Raw genomic sequence first — 23262 nt, 5'->3', positions numbered from 1 at the left:
AAAATGTAGACACATAAAAATTTCCATTAATTTGTCTGCATTTAATTTCAAATTTCTCTTAACATTGGGTGAGTAATTATTACACTATTATTTCTCCATAATTCATCATTCATAATTTCCATATTTTATTATATTATTATTAATATATTACCATTTATCCATTAAATTTATTAAATAAAAACATTATATCATATTCATGCATACACCTTCATGCATTCATCTTATATATATATTTCTCTATTTATTTAATAAAATCCTTAAATATCTCCTCCTACCACTTACCATTTCCCACTCATCTTCCCTATACCACTCATCTTGTATTATCCCATATTCATCCCACAACATGAACTCGCCCGGAGAAAATCTATTTAAACAAAGCCCCCTCTCTTATTTGGGCATCTCATCTTTATGCATCGAACTTATGTCAGTTTATATTCTTCAGCATCTTGGCATTTCATTTTCTTTGGCTTCCTTTGCATCAATCATCTTGAATCTCCAAAAAACCATAGCTTCTTGTGTGTGCTTCTGAGAGCAATATTATCTACATAAGATCTTGGTTTAAGGAGTGCAATGGAGTGGATTATGTAACATGCATGTGTGTACTTAGTTTAGATTTTAAGTTGCATGTGTGTTTTTGACAGAAAAAACTTCATTGTTTGATGTTGGAAGATTGAATCCTATATTCAATCCGTTTCCTCCATCTACAGTTAATAAACAATGTATGCGGGCAAGTGTATGCACAGGGATGCTACATAGTGATTACCAAGCACAGAAGCTTGAAGACCTCTTTGAATAATAGAGTAGAAAGCCCAGCAGAGGGACAAGATAAGTCCTATGACTAGATTGTTTTGAGAAAAAAGGAATCTGCTTTAGCATTTTAGATGTGAAGTTGCAGATAGATTTTTATTACTATTATTTTGTAAGTGACAGAAAATCTCTTAACTGAGTGGACTTAACAATCTTATATGTAAACCCTCTAGCCAGGTAACATTCTAAGTGAGTGTTTGAAATCCTTTAACAAGGTCACTTCTAACAAAGTGAAGATCCTAACAAATATGAGGGAAATCCCTGAACCGGGTCACATCTAGCAATGTGTTTGTAATCTTTAATAGGATTTTCTTTTAACCGAGCATACTCTAGAAGAGTATATTTCTTAGTGGGTCCGAAATCCCACAGTGATTTTTCCCTATTTGGGTTTCCACATTAAATCTGGTGTTATGAGTGTTATTATGATTATGTGTTAATAAGTTTGTAGGTTTAGCAGTTTTTGGTTAAGTTGCTGAAGTATAAGTTACCGAGGTTGAATCTATTGATTTTATGGAAGTTTAAGTTTGTATGATTCACCCCCCCCCTCTCATCTTGTTAGCTATTGGTATTAGCTCTTTACATTAAGTATCAGAACTAACAATTGGTATTAGAGTTAAGGACTCTGGAAGAAAAAAGTTTAAAGGTACTTGAGGCAAAGATCCGAAGATGTATAAAAGGGATGCACCGAAGCTGGACAAGTCAAGTTTCTCCACATGGTAGAAAAGGATGAAGCTGCATTTATCAGGAATTGGAGAATATGCAACATATTATCTAGAGAATGATTACATTGCACTGAGCACCAACCCGATGACCTTGGAAGAGATTAAGGAAAAGCAAGAACATATTCAAGCTATGATTGAAATAACATCAGTATTGACCGACTCAGAGTTTAATGATCTAGAAGGCTACAATGATGCAAAAGAAATGTGGACTAAGCTCATATCTGTATATGGAGGTGATGAACATGTTCAATGAGAAAAAAGTAGATAGTCTGAGAGGACAACTTGAATCCATGAGGATGAATGAAGGTGAGAACATAACCCAATATGGTACAAGACTAAAGAAGATTGTCAATCAAATTAAAGGAGCAAGTGGAACTATTGAAGAAAAGGATATAACAAGTAAGTTGTTGAGGACCCTTCTACTAGCTTATGCTAATCAAGTCTCTGCAATCAATGAATTGAGGTTTGTACCTAACATGCCAGTTTCATTGGATGCTACTATTGGTAAGCTACATGCATTTGAGTTAAGTAATTTTGATAATAGTGGGTCTTCGATAAATAAAGTAGAATCTGCATTCAGTTCCTTTCATATTGGTGACTCTGATGATTACAATGATAGAATGAGTAAGTACTCTAAAGGGGATCACAGTGGAGCAAGTGAAAGATTTCGCAAGAACATGGAAAAAGTGCACAAACTGTATGAGGAAATCAAGAAGCAAGAAGAATTTGAAGCATTATTAGCCAGAAGGTTACCGAGAGGAAAGTGTAAGTATAAAGGAAAGCTACCTATAAAATGTTTCAATTGTGATAAAATAGGACATATGGCTTCTAACTGCCCTAACAAAGAATCTAGTGAAAAAAGAGAATATTCAGATAACAGGCAGAAAGATAACCAATACAGAGGACACCGAGACTTCAGAAGGAGAGATAGAAAGACATGTCTAGTAGTAGATGAGGAATCCAACGATGACGAATCTGATGAAACCTGATACTGAGGAAGTTATTTATGTGGCTATTAAAGATGGATCTGATGAGGAAAGGTATGAAGAAAAAGCCCTAATATCTCACATATATAATAATGATTCTTGGATCATAGATAGTGGATGCTCACATCATATGACAGGTGATAAACACATGTTTGTTAAATTAGAAGACTATGATGGAGGCTATATAAGATTTGGTAATGATGCACCATGTCCAATAAAAGGTAAAGGATCTATAACACTTCTTGACAATGCTAAATGTGATGATGTATACTGGGTTGAAGGTTGGAAATACAATTTGTTGAGTGTAGCACAGCTAAACAATACATGATACCGAATAGAATTTCAGAAAGGAATTGTCAAAGTTCATGACAAACATGGAAAGTTAGCCACTACTAGGACACAAACAAAAGGTAATACATTTCATCTTGACTCAACTCAGAACAAGTGTCTTTATGCAAAGATAGATGATACCTAGTTATGGCATAAAAGGTTTTGTCATGTAAATTTTGATAATCTGATCAAAATAAGTAAGAAGCACCGAGTAAGAGGACTACTGAGTATTGAAAAACCTAAGAATGCTATGTGTCAAGGATGCCAGATGGGTAAGATGACAAGATCAAGCTTTACAAATAAGTCCTACACTTCTAAAGGAATTTTAGATCTAGTACACACTGATCTTTGTGGTCCTATGAAAGTTCAAAGTTATTATGGTGATAAATATTTCATATTATTTGTGGATGATTACTGAAGGATGATGTCAGTTATGTTTTTAAAAGAAAAATCAGAAGCTTTTCAAATATTCAAATGGTACAAGGCAAGAGTTGAAAATGAACAAGAAGACAACTGAAATGTCTTAGATCTGATAGAGGAGGAGAATTTACTTCTGATGAATTTAACTTATACTACAATGATCATGGTATAAAGAGGCAAGTGTCTGCACCGAGAAACCTCAGCAAAATGGGATAGCCGAGAGAAGAAATAGATCAATTGTGGATTGTGCAAGAACCCTGATGATAGAAAAGAAGGTACCTCAAACATTTTGGAGATAAGCAATCAACACTGTAGTTTACACTTTGAACCGAGTTCAACTGAAGAAAGTAACTATGAAGACACCATATGAGATCTGGTATGACAAGAAATCTAATGTAAGTTACTTTAAAATCTTTGGAAGTAGATACTATGTTCACAAAGATGATAGAAATGGAAAGTTTGATCATAAAAGTGAAGAAGGAACATTTCTTGGTTATTCCTCTAGAAGTAAAGCATTTAAATGTCTGATCAAATCATCTAACAAAATAGTGGAAAGTGCAAATGTGAAAATTGATCAATTTGCAGAAAGAAATGATGAAAGAAATTCCAAAGAACTAGAAGATTATGAAGAATTTGTTTATGTTCAACCGAGAAGTCCTATCGAGAAAGTTGCTGAAGAAAATGAAGATAATGTCCAGTTACCGAGTGATGAAGAAGATCATACAGAACCTACTGAGCCTATATTAGCCAAATATGTCAGAAGACATCATGCATCAAGTCAGATTATAGGAGATAAAGATGATCTAGTGATCACAAGAAACAAATTGAGACAAAACACATGTTTGATTTCTGAATTTGAATCGAGAATAGTAAAAGAGGCATTTAATAGTGAAGATTGGGTGAATGCTATGATAGAAGAAATTGATCAAATCAAGAAGAATGACACATCGACACTAATCCCAAGACCAAAGGACAAAAATGTAATTGGTACTAAGTGGATTTTCAGAAACAAGCTAAATGAAAAAGTTGAGGTCATTCGCAACAAAGCAAGACTAGTTTGCAAAGGTTATGCTCAAGAAGAAGGAATAGATTATGGTGAGACTTTTGCACCTGTGGCTAGACTTGAGGGAGTAAGAACATTGTTGGCATATGTTGCTTTCAAAAATTTCAAGGTATATCAAATGGATGTTAAATCTACATTTTTGAATGGTATACTAGAAGAAGAAGTTTTCATTGAACAACCTAAAGGATTTGTTGAAGACATGAGTAAAGATCAGGTATGCAAACTGAACAAAGCCTTATATGGTCTGAAACAAGCACCTAGAGCATGGTATGAAAGATTGCACTCTTATTTAATCAAGATTGGTTTTATAAGGACAAGTGAAAACAACAATATGCACATGAAGAAAGATGAGGACAATGGAATACTAATCTCAGCCATATTTGTTGATGACATTATATTTTATGGTAATGACTCCTTATGCAAGAACTTTGGAAATGAAATGTGCAAAGAATTTGAGATGTCACTAATCGGTGAGATAAAGTATTTTATAGGTTTATAGATATTACAAATGAAAGATGAGATTTTTATTACTCAATCCAAGTACATAAAGGAAATCTTGAAGAAATTTGGAATGGAGGATTCTAAACCAGTATGTACTCCTATGACTACTAACTGTAAATTATCAAAGAATGATGAATCTGCATCTATTGATGACACACTTTACCGATCTATGATTGGAAAATTGTAATATGTTGTGCATAGTAGACTGAATATAGCACATGCAATGGGTATTGTAGCAAGATTCTCTGCAGATCCCAAGGAAACCCATATGACAGCAATCAAGAGAATTTTCAGATACCTGAGAGGCACTAAAGATTATGGCTTAGTATATGAAAAGAGAAATAATTTTGATTTAAAAGTTTTGATTGGGCAGGCAACATAGATGACAGGGAAAGCACAAGTGGTGGAGCTTTCTTTTTGGGAGAAAGACTAGTAAGTTGGCTTAGCAAGAAACAAGGATGTATTTCTCAATCTACAACAGAAGCTGAATATGTTGCTGCACCATTGAATTGTACCAATATAGCATGGATCAAACAAATGTTGGAAGGTATAAATGAGAATGTTATTGAGCCAGTAACTATATTCTGTGATAATACTAGTGCCATTAACATTTCAAAGAATCCAATGATGCACTCTAAGACAAAGCATATATCTATAAAGTATCATTATCTCAGAGAAGAAGTTCAAGAGAAGAAAGTTGTGCTGGAATATATCAGTTCAAAGGAGCAATTAGCAGACATCTTCACAAAGCCATTGCTAAGGGACACTTTTGAGTATCTCAAAAGCAAGTTAGGGGTCCTACCCCTATCTTCTACTCACTAACCAAGTTCGGTGAAAGCATCAATTCGATGAATCTACAAAATATTATGTGTGGATTGATGCTAATTTATGCACTTTAGAAGGTTTTCTTAAGGTGTGTAGGAAAAATGAATAGAGACAAGTTGATCTGACTGAGACTGAGATGTTACACAACAAAGCAAATCACTTCACAGAGGAAGAAATCATGATTTAGTTCTTTTACCTTTTGGCATTGTTGTCAAAGGGGGAGAAGACTAAATGGTTGAAAGACTAAATGGTTGATTGCATGGTAAAGCCCTAAATGATGGAAATAACAGAAGACTAATGATAGGGGGAGTAGATTGCAAAATGGAGAAGACTTCAGAAGATAATAGATCAAGGATAAAAGGAGAAGTCTAACAACAATCTGAATCCGAATCAATTTGAATATCTTGTTGGTATTACCATTTAATTGTTGGTTTTGCCATCAATGCCAAAGGGGGAGATTGTTGGCATTACAGTAAGAAAGATTGTTGATATTCAATAAGGATATTGAGAAGATTGTTGAAGATTATTGATATAACTGAAGAAGGATGTAACTATCTTTATAACAATATTTTGTCATTAATGTCAAGAAATTGATTATCTAATTCAGTATGATGTTGCCATATCTTGAAAAGATTGATTAGAAGAGAATTAAGATGTCGGTAAAAGACATAGAAAGAATATGATGAATAAAGCGAGGAATAAGTTATTCAATGGGCACAATTACCGAGTTAGACAATGATGAGATCATGATGTTTAGATTGTTTTGATATCCTACATATGTTTTTGATTGTAAGGTTAATACTATACTATGCAACCGAGCAAGGAACCTAGTCGGTAAACCCTAAGGAACCTAGTCGGTAAACCCTAAGGTTATCGATATCAGTTAATGAAGGCAAAATGTCTATCGAGTAAAGTTTAGTATTTACCAAGTTGCAACCGAGTTATGACAGTGCACATGGGATGGATAAAAGCATTATTTAATGAAGGACGACGATTAGTTGGAGATTTATAAACGATTGGTATGCCATGTATGAAGTTTGTTAAGGATCTATGGCAAAGGAAAATCGGCAGGAAGATCTACAGCGCAGATTGAACCGCAATAACCTTATGCAAGTTCCAAGAAGGGAATGCAAGTGCCGATGTAAGGTAAAACATTTTCAGATCGGAAGGATACATTGAACCTGGTCAAGTTTGAAGATCTAATGGCTAAGATTGATCATGGGAAATGTGATCAAGGAGTTTTAGCGGTTAGCAATTGTTTATAAATAAGAAATTATTAATAAACAATGTATGCGGGCAAGTGTATGCACAGGGATGCTACATAGTGGTTACTGAGCATAGAAGCTTGAAGACCTATTTGAATAATAGAGTAGAAATCCCAGCAGAGGGATAAGATAAGTCCTATGACTAGATTGTTTTGAGCAAAAAGGAATCTGCTTTAGCATTTTAGATGTGAAGTTGCAGAAAGATTTTTATTACTGTTATTTTGTAAGTGACAGAAACTCTCTTAACCGAGTGGACTTAACAGTCTTATATGTAAACCCTCTAGCAAGGTAACATTCTAAGTGAGTGTTTGAAATCCTTTAACAAGGTCACTTCTAACAATGTGAAGATCCTAATAGATCTGAGGGAAATCCCTTAACCAGGTCACATCTAGCAATGTGTTTGTAATATTTAATAGGATTTGCTTTTAAGTGAGCATACTCTAGAAGAGTATATTTCTTAGTGGGTCCGAAATCCCACAGTGGTTTTTCCCTATTTGGGTTTCCACGTTAAATCTGGTGTTATGAGTGTTATTATGATTATGTGTTCATATGTTTGCAGGTTTAGTAGTTTTTTATTAAGTTGCTAAAGTATAAGTTACCAAGGTTGAATCTATTGATTTTATGGAAGTTTAAGTTTTTATGATTCACCCCCCTTGTCATCTTGTTAGCTATTGGCATCAGCTCTTTACATTAAGTATCAGAACTAACATAATATCTAAATCTAAATGTTGCAAAAATATATCAATTCTAGGTTGTCGTTTGATCAAAAAAAAAGTTAGGGTTTCATATGTAAAGCCTTTACTTTCCAAATTTGAAGGATCCCACAACTCTAGCAATTGAAGGAGTCTCTTATGAAGTGAAAGTGTAGGTTTATGTGAAGCATTCAATCAGAAAATCAAGCATATATCAAGTCTTCATCAACCATTTTCATCATCAATTGCACCTTTGGAGATATTGAACAATAATAAGGAGATCATCGACTGTTGATTGGCTTGTACCTCTCCCTTAGGGTTTGGTATGATTTCATGTTATTTTCATATCTCCATGTGAGTTTCACATCACTTGTTTTCATATTTACATTATTTCTTTAGATCCATATTGCTTTTTGTTAAGGTTTCAAGCAGATCCGAAGAAAATATGAACCAACAATTATATGCAGATTTAAATATAAAAGATAAAGGAATAAAATAGGACATAGATAACACAGAGATTTAACATGGTTCACCCATAGTGGGTTACGTCCACCATACACAGCCATCCAATCTTTCTTATTATACAACAAAAATAGTACATCAACCTTACCATGCCTTAAGCATCCTATCCGCTTATAACATGTGTTTTTAGGGTAAAAAACAAAGTCGGCCTTTTTAGGGTTTTATTACAATGTTGATTTTCATCAACAAAAATGACAAATTTTTGTTTTCTCAGGGGCTACCGCCCCCGAACCCCCGCAATGAGCTTTGCCTACTTTCCCGAGCCCTGACGAGAATAAGTGTTGAGTGTACAGTACTTTGCTAATCAGTCGCCACATATCAACAATCTCCCACTTGGAGACTGATACTAGATGACACCACTGTACTTGGAACATCCACTAGATAAAACACTAGGACTCAACTGGTATAAACTCCACAATTATCAATCACGAAGACCAATAGAAATTGATGAAGAAATCAGCTTCTCCTGTGGAACTATCTTCATGAACATATTGATAGGATTCTCACTTGTGTGAATCTTCTCAAGCCGTAACTAACCCTCCTCCAAAATAGTCCAGAAGAAGTGGTACCTGAGCTGAATGTGCTTTGTCCTTGATGAAAAACAAAGTTCTTTGCAAGATGAATGACACTCTAGCTATCGGTATACAATGGATGATCCTCCTGTGTCTGACCCAAATCCTCCAAAAAATATTGTAACCAAATCATCTCCTTGCTGGCTTCTACAGAAGCAACATACTTAGCTTCAATGGTTGAAAGTGCAACAACCTTTTGCAGCCAGAAATCCAACTGACTGCAGTTCCTCCTATAGTAAAGACATACCTTGTAGTACTCCTCCGTGAATCAATATCACCTGCCAGATCAAAGTCAACAAATCCACTCAGAGTAGCATTAGATCCTTTGAAACATAATGCCTTCATAGTGGTTCCTTTCAAATACCGAAGAATCTATTTCATAGCATTCGAATGTTCCATACCTAGATTACTCATAAACCTGCTCACAACTCCCACTGCATGTGCAATATCTGGCCTTATGCATACCATTGCATACATCAGACTGCCAACAACTGATGAATATAGGATGTTAGACATTTTATTTACCTCTTCCTGTGCCTTTGGGCACATCTCCTTAGTCAATTTGAAATGACTAGCCAAAGGTGTACTAACTGCTTTTGCATCCTGCATGTTAAATCTTTTCAACACCTTCTTTATATACTCACTTTGGGACAAATTCAAGGTTCTCTTTTTCTTGTCCCATGTAATTCTCATACCGAGAATTCGCTTAGCTGCACCCAAATCCTTCATAGAAAATGACCTGGCTAATTTCTGTTTAAGATCATTTATGTGTTGCATTTTAGACCCAGCAACAAGCATGTCATCAACATAAAGCAATAGGATAATATGACTACCATTATCCAATCTCTTAAAATATACACAATGATCAGAATGATATCTATGATAACTATGTTCAACCATGAAACTATCAAATTTTAAATACCATTGTCAGGGTGCTTTCTTTAATCCATACAAATTTTCTTCAACCTGCACACCAAGTTCTCCTTACCTTTGACCTCATATCCCTATGGTTGCAACATGTAAATTTCCTCCTCCAAATATCCATGGAGAAAAGTTGTTTTGACATCTAATTGTTCAAGATGTAAATCATCTGCAACCACAAGACTAAGTACAGTTCTAATTGAAGTCATTTTTTACAACTGAAGAAAATATTTCATCATAATCTATAACCTTTTTCTATGCAAAACCTTTTACCACAAGTCTGGCCTTATATCTTTTCTGACCTTCTTCCTCCTCCTTCAGCCAATAAACCCATTTGTTAGGCAAGGCTCTTTTTTCTGCAGGTAAAGGGACTAAGTCCCAAGTCTTATTTTTCATCAAGGAGTCCATCTCCTCTTTCATGCCTAGCTCCCACTATTGTTTGGCATCCACCTGCATTGCTTCTTCATATTCTTCTGGTTCACCAGAATCAATTAATAGTCTACTTGACCTCATAGAATATCTAACACTTGCAGGAGTTTGTGGGACATTCTGCTGTTGTTGAGCATCAGGTACCTGTGGCATTTCATTTTTAGGAATCTCATCCAACACCACATATTCTTGCTTGTCCTGTTCATGCTTCTTTTCCTGCATCTGTTCTTTATACATAACCTTCTCAATTAATATAACATCTCTACTTCTAGTTATTTTCTTATTTTCAAAATCCCATAACTGATAGCCATATTAATCTATCCCATATCCAATGAAAGTACATTTTTGAGATTTAGCATCAAGCTTCGTTCTGTTTTCTTTATCAACATGGACAAAAGCTTCACAGCCAAAGGTTTTTAGAAAAGAATAATTTTACCTTTTTACCAATCCATGCCTCCTCTAGAATACCACCATCCAAAGGGGTTGAAGGTCCTCTATTTATCAAATAGACAACATTATGTACAACATTTGCCCAAAAATGTAAGGGCAATCCAACATGCAATCTCATGCTCCTCGCACGTTCCATGATAGTCCTATTCATTCTCTCTGACACACCATTTTCTTGTGGAGTTCCTAGAACTGTCTTCTGCTTTCGAATCCCATTTAAGGAGTAGTATTCTTCAAATGCTTTGCTACAATACTCACTTCCATTATCCGATCTGAGACACTTCAACTTTTTTCCTGTCTCATTCTCAACCAAAGCTTTCCATGTTTTTTTGGTTGAGTCATCAATAAAAATAACATAATAACAAGAGCCACCAAGAGATGATACCTGAGTCGGTCCCCATACATTTGAATACACAAGCTCTAACTTCTCACTCTTCTTTTTTTTCTCGACCTTGAGAAATCTAACTCTTTTCTGTTTGCCATAAACACAGTTTTCACAGAACTCTAAATCAATCTTCTTTAGTCCTAGCAATAGATTTTTGGAGTGAAGGATTTTCATCCCTTTCTCACTCATGTGCCCTAGCCTATGGTGCCACATTATTGAATTTGTTCTTGCAACATCTATTGTTGTTGTCACTACAGTAACTTTATCTGTAGTAGCTAAGGTAGAGTAAGTGTTACCAGTACATAGATATAATGTGCCTACCTTCGCACCTTTAGCTACTACTAATGATCCTTTAGTGACCTTCCAAATACTGCATGAGAAGGTAACTATGCAACCTTCACTACCTAGTTGCCCTATAGAAATTAAATTTCTTCTTAAGTTAGGAACATGTCTTACCTCCTGCAGAAACCAGTCATTTCCATTCTACAACTTGATCTTTATCTTTCCTTTTCCAACAATTTGACAGGGCTCATCATCACCTAAATATACCTGTCCAAAATCACCTTGAACATAATCTAGAAAATATTTTCTATGGGTTGTAGCATGAAATGAAGCCCCAGAATCTATTACCCAGAAATCATTAACATTATCCAAACATAAGATTAAAGCATCTTGTAAAGTATTACTTGCAATATTAGCTTCGTTACTATCATTTTCATTTTTGTCTCCTTCTTTGTTTTTCTGAGACCAATAGTCTTTCTTTAGATGACCAGGCTTTCCGCAGTACCAGCAATCTTTCTTTCCTCTAGATTGAGAGCATCCTTTCTTTGACTTCCCTCGTGACTTCTCATTCCAAGGGCCTTTTCCTCTTTCCTTTGATCTTCCTCTGTTCTCCACATTCAAAATACTACTTGATGTTGTTGGAGTCTCACCTATGCTTTTCCTTCGCATTTCCTCGCTTAGGATAACACCAACAATATCATCAAATACCAAAGTATTTTTACCAGAGACAGAGTTACTTATAGCCATAACCAAGCTATTCCAACTTTTTGGCAAAGAACATAAAATCAAGAGAGCCCTAACCTCTTCTGCATAGGTAATTTTTACAGAAGACAATTGATTGGTAATTGTATTAAATTCATTTAAGTGCTCCGCTACAAATCCTTCCTCACTCATTTTCAAATTAAACAAAGGCTTCATAAGAAATACCTTATTCGAAGCCGAGGGTTTCTCATACAACTTAGCCAATGTTGCCATCAAATCTACAGTCATTTTTGCTTCTGTTAAATTGAAAGCTTAGATGGTGCAAGGCACAATCGAATGGATCTCAGTGCCTTTCTATCTAAAATGTCCCACTCTTCATCAGACAATGTGATTGCTTTCTTTGCCTTTCCTTCCAATGGCCGCCACAAATCCTTTTGATATAGGTCATCCTCCATTTGCATTTTCCATAACTGATAATTTTGGCCGTTAAACTTTTCAACCTTAAATTTGGAATCCTCCATTGCTCCCACTCACATCTGAAAGTCCTGCCAATTTACAAAAAACCTTGCTCTGATACCAATTGTTAGGGTTTCAAGCAGATCTGAAGAAAATATGAACTAACAATTATATGCAGATTTAAATACAAAAGATAAAGGAATAAAACAGGAGACAGATAACACAGAGATTTAACGTGGTTCACCCAGAATGGGTTATGTCCACCATGCACAGTTGTCCAATGTTTCTTATTATCCAGCAAACACAGTACATCAACCTTACCATACCTTAAGCATCCTAGCCACTTATAACATGCGTTTTTAGGGCAATAAACAGAGTCGGCCTTTTTAGGGTTTTATTAAAATGTCGGTTTTCATCAACAAAAATGGTGAGAATATGTATTGAGTGTATAGTACTTTGCTGATTAGTCGTCACATATCAACACATTTTTTATTTGAAGCATTTACGTTTACATTATGTTCATTTAGGGTTTATACTCAAAGCATAGGGTAGAATTCTAATTCTTGCATTCTAGCTCATTTAGGATCTTGTAAGCACATGCGATTCTAGGACACACACACTTCTCAATACATTATTGGCTATTTGTGGAGGTGAAAATCAACAAAACAAAGGGTTTGACTAAGGCAAAACCCTATATAGCCACCCAAACACTGTTCTTTCAAGTTGTGAGTGTAGGTACAAAATCCCGATGAAGTTGTGATCTTCTAGAAAACCAAAATTCACACTCACACTCCTAGATCTAGAGGAAGGCCCCAGATCACTAGGACTGGGGTGCCCAGTGCCCTAGTCCAGGACCAGAGTTCCCAATGCCATGGTCCTCTACATTTTTGAGCATTCATTTGTAGTTCTATATCTTAGGGCTTCAATAAGAAGATTCCATAAGTCCATCTCAGTACAGTAAGGCTGACCAGAGTGCCCATCACCCTAGTCCAACTCAATCAGGCCTAGTTTTTTATGTCAAATGCATATCAGAATTTCCCCTTTAGCACTATACTTTATGTCTTAGTTTTAGTTTTGTATTTATTTGTTATTACAATTTACCTTGCCATTTCCTTCATCTTTCTAGCTTAGTTTTTCATCATTGCACATTTAGCTCATTTCCCTTTCATAACAGTAAAAGAATAGAAACCCTAAGAGTATTCATTGTGATGCAGGGACTTCACGGGGTCATAACTTTTGACTCGGTTGTCTGATTGGGCTGAAATTTTACGTGGACATGTATCTTGAGGATTTGATTGGATATCCAATCAAACATAGTTTTGTGGCGCCTCAAAAAATTAAAATTTTCAGGGCCGGATTCTTTCATCTAAGGCCTCAAAATTGGCTTTTACTTTTTTGGGGGGTTTTTAGAAAGTTGGTTTTTTAGTTAATTTTCAACTCGTGATCTTTATAGGGTCAGAAAGTTGGCAATTTGTGTCGTAGGAATGTTTTTTGGATTTCCAGAAGATTTTGTTATTTTTGGGATAAATTTGAAAATTTTCATAAATGGCAAATTTTGGATTTTGTAAAAATCTGCCCAAAAAGGAAATTTTTGGTTGTTTAAAATAGGGATTTTTTCATTATAATGACAAGATGGTTGGATTTGGCAGAGAAAAAATAATGAAGAACATTTGATCTAGATGTGTTTATTTCTGATTATCCTTTGTTATATTGATTATGTTTTAACTGACTACATCACCTTGACTCTCTCTTACAAGAGTTAGTCAAAGTTAATCACATCCTTAGGAGCATTCGTATTCCAATATATGGAGGAAAGTGGGGTTAGGTACTAAACTACCCAATCCCATTTTTCACCAACACACATCTATGCCCAGAAATTTACTAGCACAAAAGCAGCTGGCAGTGTTCTCTTGGCCTCACTCCCAAAATTCTCACACCAAGTGGCAAGGCTCTTCAAAGAAGATTCTAAAAGCCTACAAGGAGTGAAGAAGAAAGGATTCTAAATTTTTGAAGTATCGAGGAATGAGTCTCTCAGAGATGGTCTTCTATGGATGTAAAAGCCTAAAAGAAGAATTACAAGATTCCCTATATTTATTTTCTTGCATGAATTGTGATCTGCGTTATGACCTTAGTGTGATTTGTAAATTGTGAGACTATGCCAGTGTCGCCTTTTTCTCATTATGAAAAATGATGTTCTGTGTCACTAACAAGAGCATGATTATTTTTCATAATGGTGTCTCATTTCTATTTCCTTCATTTATGAAATATGGATCATTTGTAATCACTCTTTTGATTTTATGAAAATTGACTTTGGATGGCATCTATTTCGCAAGATGTAAAATGATTTTTCATTTAAGGGTAGAAAGGTTATCAATTTTTCTTGGCCTTTACGAGTGCTTCCTATGGGAGGATTTGAATGTTATGACCTATGTTTGAGTTAATTTGTTCATTTTGTTCTCTTCCCAACAATGAAGGGTATTTAGCATACTGTTCTCAATCTGCAAAATAGGTCCACTTAGCAAAGTGCCTTTAGTCTTATGTAAAAGCTCTACATTCATTGAGGCTTTCGTTCCTTCGAAAGTCTTTGGTTTGTATGTTGGTTTTCCCTGTTCTTTTTCCAAACCCCCTTTTAAATGAGGAGTTGGCTTCTAAAATACCAAAGGTTGTTTCACATGTCTCATTTGGTCCCACAGCTCTAAACTTCCCAAACTACCCTTTGAAAATTAGCGAAAGCTGGATTCGGTGATCGATAGATAAGAAGTCAAAAATTTAAAACAATTTATTAGGAAGAAACTTAATTATTTTTATTTGTGATAAAGATAATTTAAAGTAAAATAAAATAATTCTAGTGTAAATACAATAGTTCCAATTGATATCTCTAGGCATTTCTTTAGATACATTTATTGAAGATATATACTAGTTCATAACTTAGATTATTTATCTTATAATATAATAATTATTCATTGTATATAAAAAATTCAATATATGCTATAGAAATAATTGAATTATATTATATAAATATTTTATAAATAAATTAATATTTATTAAAATCACATTTAATTTAAGTTTCTTATATGTTTAAACTCCCATTTCTACTAACATATACATGGTAGCTTTAATGTATATAAACTATGTGTATGTGTATGTGTATCTTGACATAGTTTATCTAGATTAGAATGAAAACATATATCCTAGTAAATATAATTTATTATTAATTAAAAGAACTTATCGTAATCTTGTCAAACAAAACATGCTTGCGAAAATAAAAAATGAGGGAAAAGGAGATTAGAAATTTTCTCTGGAGGAACAAATAAAAAACAAAAGCATGTTGTTTCATGGGAATCCACAAAAGTGATTTCCACAATCTATAATATAGAAAATGTTGTTTCTAGAATCAACATTAAATCCACAAAAGTGATTTCCACAATCTATAATATAGAAAATGTTGTTCCATGAATCAACATTTTAAATGGTAGTAAGTGGGATCCATTATGCACGCAAGGGTCAAAAAGTACAAATTTCAAAGTGTTGCCCAATATCTACTTAAAAATGCCCCAATAACCATACATTTAAAATTACCCAATAACTATCCACCGACAAATTTAAAAAAACAAAACAAAAGCAATACAACGTGTAGTGTATCGGACTTAAACTCGTCCGTATATTCATATATATCGGATATATCAACGACACACAAAAGACACGAGCATAGCACGAAGACTTCGCATTTTGTTTTAATTGGAAAAAAATCGCTGCTCGAGGGAAATTTCATCCCGGGAAGGGTGACATTGATTCACTGGCTGAGTGATAAATTCGAGGATGGGGAACTTAAATTTGACTTCCTTATACAATGGGCATCAACCCACATCAACCCATTCTCTTTCATTCGTTCAGCGTGTTTGAACAAGCTTTCTTTTCATTGTTCTCGGTTGCAGTCCCTCTCATTGTTAAGGCGGCGGAAGAAAGAGAGAGAGTTCATCGACATCGTTGTTCTGTGGTGAGGAGAAAGAAGTAGAGCTACAATAGCAGGGAGAGAAAGCTCACCCACATCGTTGTTAAGTTGTATGCGACAATTCGAGATTTAGGTATGTTCATGTGGGTCATTCTATTTCTCTTACATGCCTTTTGTTTCTTCTCATGCTGTTCTGTTCTGTGGTCTTGAGGTATGTTGGAGTTGCAGAACCAAATAATTAGTTTTATTTATTTATTTCGTTCTTCTGTTTTCTTAAATTCTTTGAGGAGTATCCTTGGAGTTAGGATACCTCCATGTTCAGATGGATAGTCTTCCTTGATGCTGGAGGAGATTTAAATCATAGACTTAGATTTAAGCTTTGGAGAGCTTAAACCCTCTAGATTTATCTAGGACTTGCACCAGTTAAATTTGCTGGATTATAGTTTTATAAAATTTGCGGCAGGTTAAAATATACTCTTAGATTTTCACCTGGCTTGCTCTGTTGCTGTATGCTATATGTAATGTTAAATTTACCCAAAGCCTACACCTGGCTTGGTCAGTTGGAGTAAGGCGCAAGGAGAATTGAATGTTTAAGTATGTTTGTAAAATGTCTTTTGAAGTGTTGAAATGGGTTTTAAACTATGACAGCCCTGAATGAATATGCAACTTATTTTGAGATCTCCACTATAAAGGCCAGCAGATTTTACAAATAATGAGTTATTATACAAATAACGAGTTATTATATTCTTTTGCTTTTGAGATCTCCTCTATACAAGCCTTTAACATATGGTTGTTTTCACTGGGACACTTTTTATCCTCGTTTTATAGTCAGTTCTTTATTTGTTTTAATTTGGTTGCTTTGTATTCACATAGATTTGAGCGCCGTGGTCCGTGCAGGAATGAAATGATTAGCCCTTTTCTGAAATTCCCATCTTAAGTTAATCTAAATCTTTCTTGTTTGATTTTATCTCTAATTTAAGAATTGTTCAGTTTTCTTTTTGACGCCCCTTGTGGAAAAAAGATGGAATCGGTGCCTGTTTTCTGATCATCTGTGATTGTAGAGGTGCTATTGATCCTTGTCAAGGAGGAGGAGGAGAAAGAACAGTTGAGTTGGTTCAAGGTAAGTGATTTGGACCAGATCTTTGCAATTCGGTCACAATGACCATCAACTTGAGCAGCGAATTGCTGTCCCTCATTTTGCAGTTTCTCGATGAGGAGAGGCTCAGTGAAACGGCACACAAGTAAGTATTATCTGTATAATTCTGGTAATTTTGAACATGGCTTTGTTATAGCATGATCCTGCAAATTAGATAGCTCAACTCTCTCTTTGTCAGCTTTTGATATTTAATGTACCGTGATTTTGCATTGTCTAGGTTGGAACAAGAATCTGGATGCTACTTTAACATGGCGTATTTTGAATCCCAAGTTCTGGCTGGAGAATGGGATAAAGTTGAGGGTTATCTTTCCGGTTTTACAAGAGTTCGAGATAATGTCCAGTCTGCCCAAACTTTCTTTGAGATCAGGAAACAGAAATATTTAGAAGCATTGGTCATGTAAGCGAGCAATATTCTCTTTTGGAATATGATCTGTATTGGTGCTTGTCGGATGTGTTGTAAAATGTATTTCCCGCATGAACACTAGGCCAGTTCATGTTATCAACCTTTAATGATCAGGCTTTCTTGTTTCTTAAAACTGGGCTTTGGGTTATCTTTCAAACTTTTTATTTGAAAAATTGACAATGTAAGGTTAATTGATGATTCTGCTCAATACTCCTGTTTTTGCTATTGAGATTGTGTTTGCTTCTTATTCCCAAACTCTTCATAGTTCATACCCCAAAATGTTTGTGAATTTTGTTTGTTTATTATTTAGTCTTTTCATATGTTGTGAGTGTTGTAGACAATTATTCCAAGATTATGAGTTTCAAGTTATAAATAATTCAACTGTATTTAATTAATGAAGCATTGAATCTTTTAAGACATATTTTCTGAATAGTTTAATGCTTTTCCAGGAAAGATTATGTAAACGCTGTGGAAATACTTAGGAAGGATCTCAAAATGTTTGAAAATCTTAGTAGTGGCATTTACAAAGAGCTCACACAGTTAATAACTTTGGGAAACATCAGGTAGCGTTCTGTTTTATGTTTGGTTTTATTTCTTTTTTCATGCTGTCCCATTGTTTCTCCTTTTTATATTAATTTGAATTTTAAATGGTGAATTGGTTTTATGTAGGAAAAATGAGAAGTTTTATCAATGTGGAGATACAACATCCACACGGAAATCAATGTTTCTAAAGCTGAGAAGGCTTATAAATGACAACCCTAAAATATTCAATAAGCTGAAACTTCCACATATTGAAACTTCTAGGTTAAGAATCCTCATAAATCAAAGGTCCCACTTCTCTCCTTACTTTTTTTTCAACAATTGTAAGAGTTTCATAGTAAATTTGCTGGAAACTTCTAAATATATAATCTATTCACTGAAAATTGTATCTTCAAATGAGAGTTGTTTGATTGAGCCACTTAAAGAACTAGTTATCCACATTTTTAGTGACAATTTGGAAAATGTTTGAAAACGAGTCTACCAGTTTGGAGGGTACAATTTTTGGATTGGAAAACCCATTAAAGGGCAGATATTGTTCTATAAGAAGGGATTGATTCTGATGTTTACTCATAATTTTTTTATATGCCTTTTTTTTCAGTTTGAATTGGCAGCATCAAATTTGCAAAAAACCAACTTGTAATCTTGATATCAGAAGTCTGTTTCTTGATCACATATGTGTACCTCTTGGTGGATCTCAAAGCCACACAAATAATTCTATTGTTGGAGTAATTCCACAAGAGGTACTTTTTAACCTATTTCTATACATGTTGTAATTGTTGATATCATGGCGTTTTTTTCAGTAATAAACCTATTTCTATACATATTGTAATTGTTGATATCATGGCGTCTTTTTCAGTAATAAACCTTTTCTTTGATTTTGACAGCCATTTTCACATGGAGTTGATCTCTCTAGTAGTAGTATGTTGTCTCTTACAACAGGATGGATGGAGAATTCTGAGCGTTCCATGTCACATCCTCTTGTGCCTGTAGGCACAGGGAATGCAGGTAAATAATTAGTAGTTTACAAAAAATTAATTTTTCATTCAATAAATTTCTTAGTCATTCTTTAGTGTTTGTTCTGGGTAGTTGGTTTATTAATAAGAATAACTACTCTTAGTTAATAGATGAATTTTAATAGGATCTCTCTTGTGTGGCAAGGAATAATCAACCAAACAATTTATTTTTTCTAATATGTTTCAATGGCTAATGACTTAAACAGGTTTTCTAAAACGAACTAGAACACCCACTGCAAATAGTACTGGAACTAATTATCAATTTGTGAGTCCTGTACCTGTTGCTAAGCGCTCCCGTATTGGTCCATCTGATTTGGTATGGAATGGCTTTCCATGTATGATGCAATTTTTGATATATTCTTTAAATAGTATTTTCAATAGAACATAGCTTTCAGTATACTATGACATTATAATTTACATTTTGATACAATATCATATTCTCTCCATTATCATGACCTTCATTTCACACTAATGTATAAGCATCTAAAATCACTGTTTCTTGAAATCCACGATTAATTACAATGGCTGTTACACATACAGAATAATTCTGATAGCAACCGACCAACAGATGTAAAACAAAGTGTTCTAGATGAGGATGCAAACAAGATTAAAAAAGTAAACCTTGCAGGGATGTCACATTCAATCCATTGTAGGTCTCTCAAATTACCAGATCGAACGTCAAAGGAAAAGGCAAGCTCTCATCCTCTATATGCTAGATAAAACTATTAAGGTGAAATGCAAAATCTCATTTACATGTTCTCTTGTGTATCTCTGATTTTTGGTATTGTGTTGTACAGATTGTTCAACTACTCTATACAAATTCTGGTTCTAATGTCTTAGCTTTAGACTCCAATGCTTCTCACAAGCGATGGATATGGACATGTAATGAGGAGAATCCAACTGGAAAGGTGCAGATTCTTAGTCGGATATTTACTTGGACTTAAATGGTAGTCAGATTATTTTAAATAAAACTATGCATTTAATTTGATTTAGTATTATGAAATTATTTTCAGGTGACAACTACTATTCCAACTGGATTCGACTCAGCTACACATGATTCATGTTACAAAGATCCAGAAAAACAGATCTCATGCATGGTTTTGTCAAACAATGACAAATACATATTATCCACTTTTGGTGGAGAGGTGTCCTTACTCAGATTGGAAAAGTTTAAGGTGATTGATATGTTCATTTAGAATGAATAGGTTTATTTGTAGTTTTATAGTTTACTTCACTCTTTTTCTTCCTTTTCTATTAAGTATTTCTCAGACTAGAAAATATGGCAATTTGCCAATAATTCTACTTGAACTTAATCCTGTTGAACAAATACCCTGTTGTTATATGTTAACAACTTTTTAAAGAACATTATGATGTAGGTAGAAATCTGTATCCCTATGATTTTCATTCTCGAATTCATGATTTCTTGGTGATTGATAAGATTCCTAAATGAGCTAATGCAAACTCTAATGCAGCCCATATCGATATTGTTGCCCCCTTCCCCACCAGCAACATCCTTTGCTCTCCATCCAGAGGATAATAATATTGTTGCTTTTGGATTGGAGAACTCGAAAATTCTTATAAGCAATGTGAAATCTCGATCGGCTGAGGTACCATGGATATATCAGTTCTTATAAACATTTAGTACTTAGCAGTTTTCCCTGATTTTCATTTATGACCTGGTTCTATAATGTCATTGCATGTGTTTAATACCCATAAAAGACGTTGCAAGGGCACCATCAAAAGAAAATCACCAGCCTGGCATTTTCGCTATCTTTAGGTCTGCTGATATCAGCTGGAGCTGATGGTCTGGTAATGATTTTAGCTCCCTGAGAATTACTCAACTAATTTATATTTCTGGCATTGAGTCGTGATAACACAGCTTTGATTGAGATAAATATTACGGTGGCAGCTCTGTGGCTGGAGCCTAGATGGATATGTAATACGGCGAGAACAAATTGTATATCCACATGGAGAAAGATTATCATCACCCCTTGGAATTAACAAAATACAGTTTCACAAAAATCAGGTTCACTTGCTAGTCGTGCAGGAGAACCAAATTGCAATTTATGATTCTTCTACACTTGAACAAGATTGCTACGTAAGATGCTACACTTGTATAAATGCTCAGCTTTTATATGTTGGGCTTTGTTTTCAGAAATGTAAAGTTTCAATCTATAGTTATGCTAAATTCATACATGAAAAATGGAGTCTAACATTTGAAGAAACAGCTAATGACTACTTTCTTTTGCAGTGGGAACCTCATGACTCAATGGCTGCACCAATTTCAAGTGCCCTATATTCGTGTGATAGCCAACTAGTCTATGCGTGTTTCTGTGATGGTGCAATTGGTGTTTTTGATGCAGATATCCTAAGGCCACTTTTCCGTGTCCCTCCTTCTGCATATTTGCCATCAGACATGAGCAGGTATGGTGTCTTTTATGCACATGTGATACACTTCTTGAACTCTACCCAGCCAAAATTAATGGGACTTCTCTTGGTTCCCATCTGCAGTGACAATATCTATCCTCTTGCAATTGCAACACACCCACATGAATGCAACCAATTCGCTATTGGTTTGACTGACGGGGAAGCGTATTTGATTGACCTTATTATAGAATCACAGGGGAAGGAGGCCATGGACTCACTGGAGAATGGAGTGGCTGGTTCAGATCCCTCGACGAGCAACCATGGTTCAGAATTACCAAGCTAGCATGGAAATGTGACATGACAAATATCAAGCAACAAATGCCAAATGCATAGTATTCTGATTCGTTTATGAGATCATAATTGTTGCATTTCTTTCACGAGCATGCATACTGCAAACCATTTTTTTAAGAAGAGGTTCTGATATTAATTCTGTGTGTCGTAAGTTAATGTAATGATGGAAATCATGTGTTTGTTTTGACTGAATAGTCGAGGTTGGCCTAACCAACTGTAAATCTAAATGATTTTGCAATGTTCTGTTATTCATCTTAAAAAAAAATACATTAAAAGGGAGAAAACTTTCAAGTTCCCCTATGAGAAGAGCCTGTTCAGTGGAGAGGGTAAGTAATTTGGTAACTAACTTGAAATGGGATCATTCATAGCTTCGAAAAAGAATGGTGCCCTCGACCTCTTGAAAAGGGGCAGATTGAAACATGCTGCTTTGTGATTGTATTAGAGTAGGTTATTGACAATTTTAATGCCATACTAGATTGTTTGTATGATTGCTGAGCTTTACCCTTGTTGCTGTTTTTTATTAAGAATGGATTTTGCAAGTGTCCCGATCATTTGGCTTAAAAATAGTAAAGAACAGCCCAGCACAACCAAGGAATGAAAAATAGACTACAATAGAAACGATACTACATAATTTTATTTTTATTTTTATATTTGGATAAAAGTGGCTAAGCCACTGAAATTTATTAATTTTTATAAATGTGTACAAAAGAAAAGACACTACATAATTATTCCAACTACCAATTCAAATTAGGGATGATTTATAAAATTGTTTGATCAATTTTTATTTAATTATCTTGAAATGATCCTTGTCCTCATAACTTATTTCCTTGAAACATGAAGAATTCTTTAGAATTGTTGTTGTTATTGTTCATCATTTTTCTTATTTTTAGTTATACACATTTTTTATTGGGATTTTCTTTTATCTGAATAAAAAAATGTTCTATTTGGTATTATTTTTTATATACAGATAATTTATACCATCTTTCTAGAAAGTTATTTTTGTCATTTTTCAGAATTATGGACATACAGGTTTTAGATAAAACATATTAATGACTCTTTTAAGAGAAATTATTCTCACGCTAGTATAGGTGGTATTGATGTTCAATTATTCTTTTTCATTTATAAAGGCTTACCTACCAATAATTATAAGCAA

At 34.6% G+C, this 23262-nt stretch overlaps 1 protein-coding gene across 3 annotated transcripts; it reads left to right on the top strand.

The window, feature by feature from the left end:
* The first annotated feature begins 17092 nt into the window (after nt 1-17092).
* Nucleotides 17093-22601, top strand: LOC131037925 (protein TOPLESS). 3 transcript variants are annotated; one of them, XM_057970171.2, is made up of 15 exons: nt 17093-17520; nt 17653-17832; nt 18288-18401; nt 18508-18666; nt 18977-19118; nt 19263-19383; nt 19598-19707; nt 19932-20081; nt 20189-20299; nt 20405-20566; nt 20864-20998; nt 21111-21200; nt 21301-21489; nt 21643-21815; nt 21903-22601. In XM_057970171.2, the coding sequence occupies exons 1-15, from the start codon at nt 17438-17440 to the stop codon at nt 22099-22101; spliced, it is 2118 nt and encodes a 705-aa protein (XP_057826154.1). In that variant the 5' UTR covers nt 17093-17437; the 3' UTR covers nt 22102-22601. The 3 variants fall into 3 exon arrangements, with proteins under 3 accessions (XP_057826154.1, XP_057826155.1, XP_057826156.1); XM_057970172.2 differs by lacking the exon at nt 18508-18666 and having other exon boundaries at nt 17097-17520; nt 21903-22600; XM_057970173.2 differs by lacking the exons at nt 18288-18401; nt 18508-18666 and having other exon boundaries at nt 17098-17520; nt 21903-22600.
* The last annotated feature ends 661 nt before the right edge of the window (nt 22602-23262 follow it).

This window comes from Cryptomeria japonica, chromosome 8 (assembly GCF_030272615.1).
Source record: "Cryptomeria japonica chromosome 8, Sugi_1.0, whole genome shotgun sequence".
NCBI classification, from domain to species: domain Eukaryota; kingdom Viridiplantae; phylum Streptophyta; class Pinopsida; order Cupressales; family Cupressaceae; genus Cryptomeria; species Cryptomeria japonica.
Note: the sequence above shows the minus strand (reverse complement) of the source record. Positions and strands in the feature narration are given on the sequence as shown.

Coding starts and splice junctions, on each gene's coding strand:
- LOC131037925 (XM_057970171.2), top strand. CDS start 17,438: ATGACCATCAACTTGAGCAGCGAATTGCTGTCCCTCATTTTGCAGTTT. Junction 17,521..17,652: donor CTCAGTGAAACGGCACACAA/GTAAGTATTATC, acceptor TGCATTGTCTAG/GTTGGAACAAGAATCTGGAT. Junction 20,999..21,110: donor TGAAATCTCGATCGGCTGAG/GTACCATGGATA, acceptor TACCCATAAAAG/ACGTTGCAAGGGCACCATCA.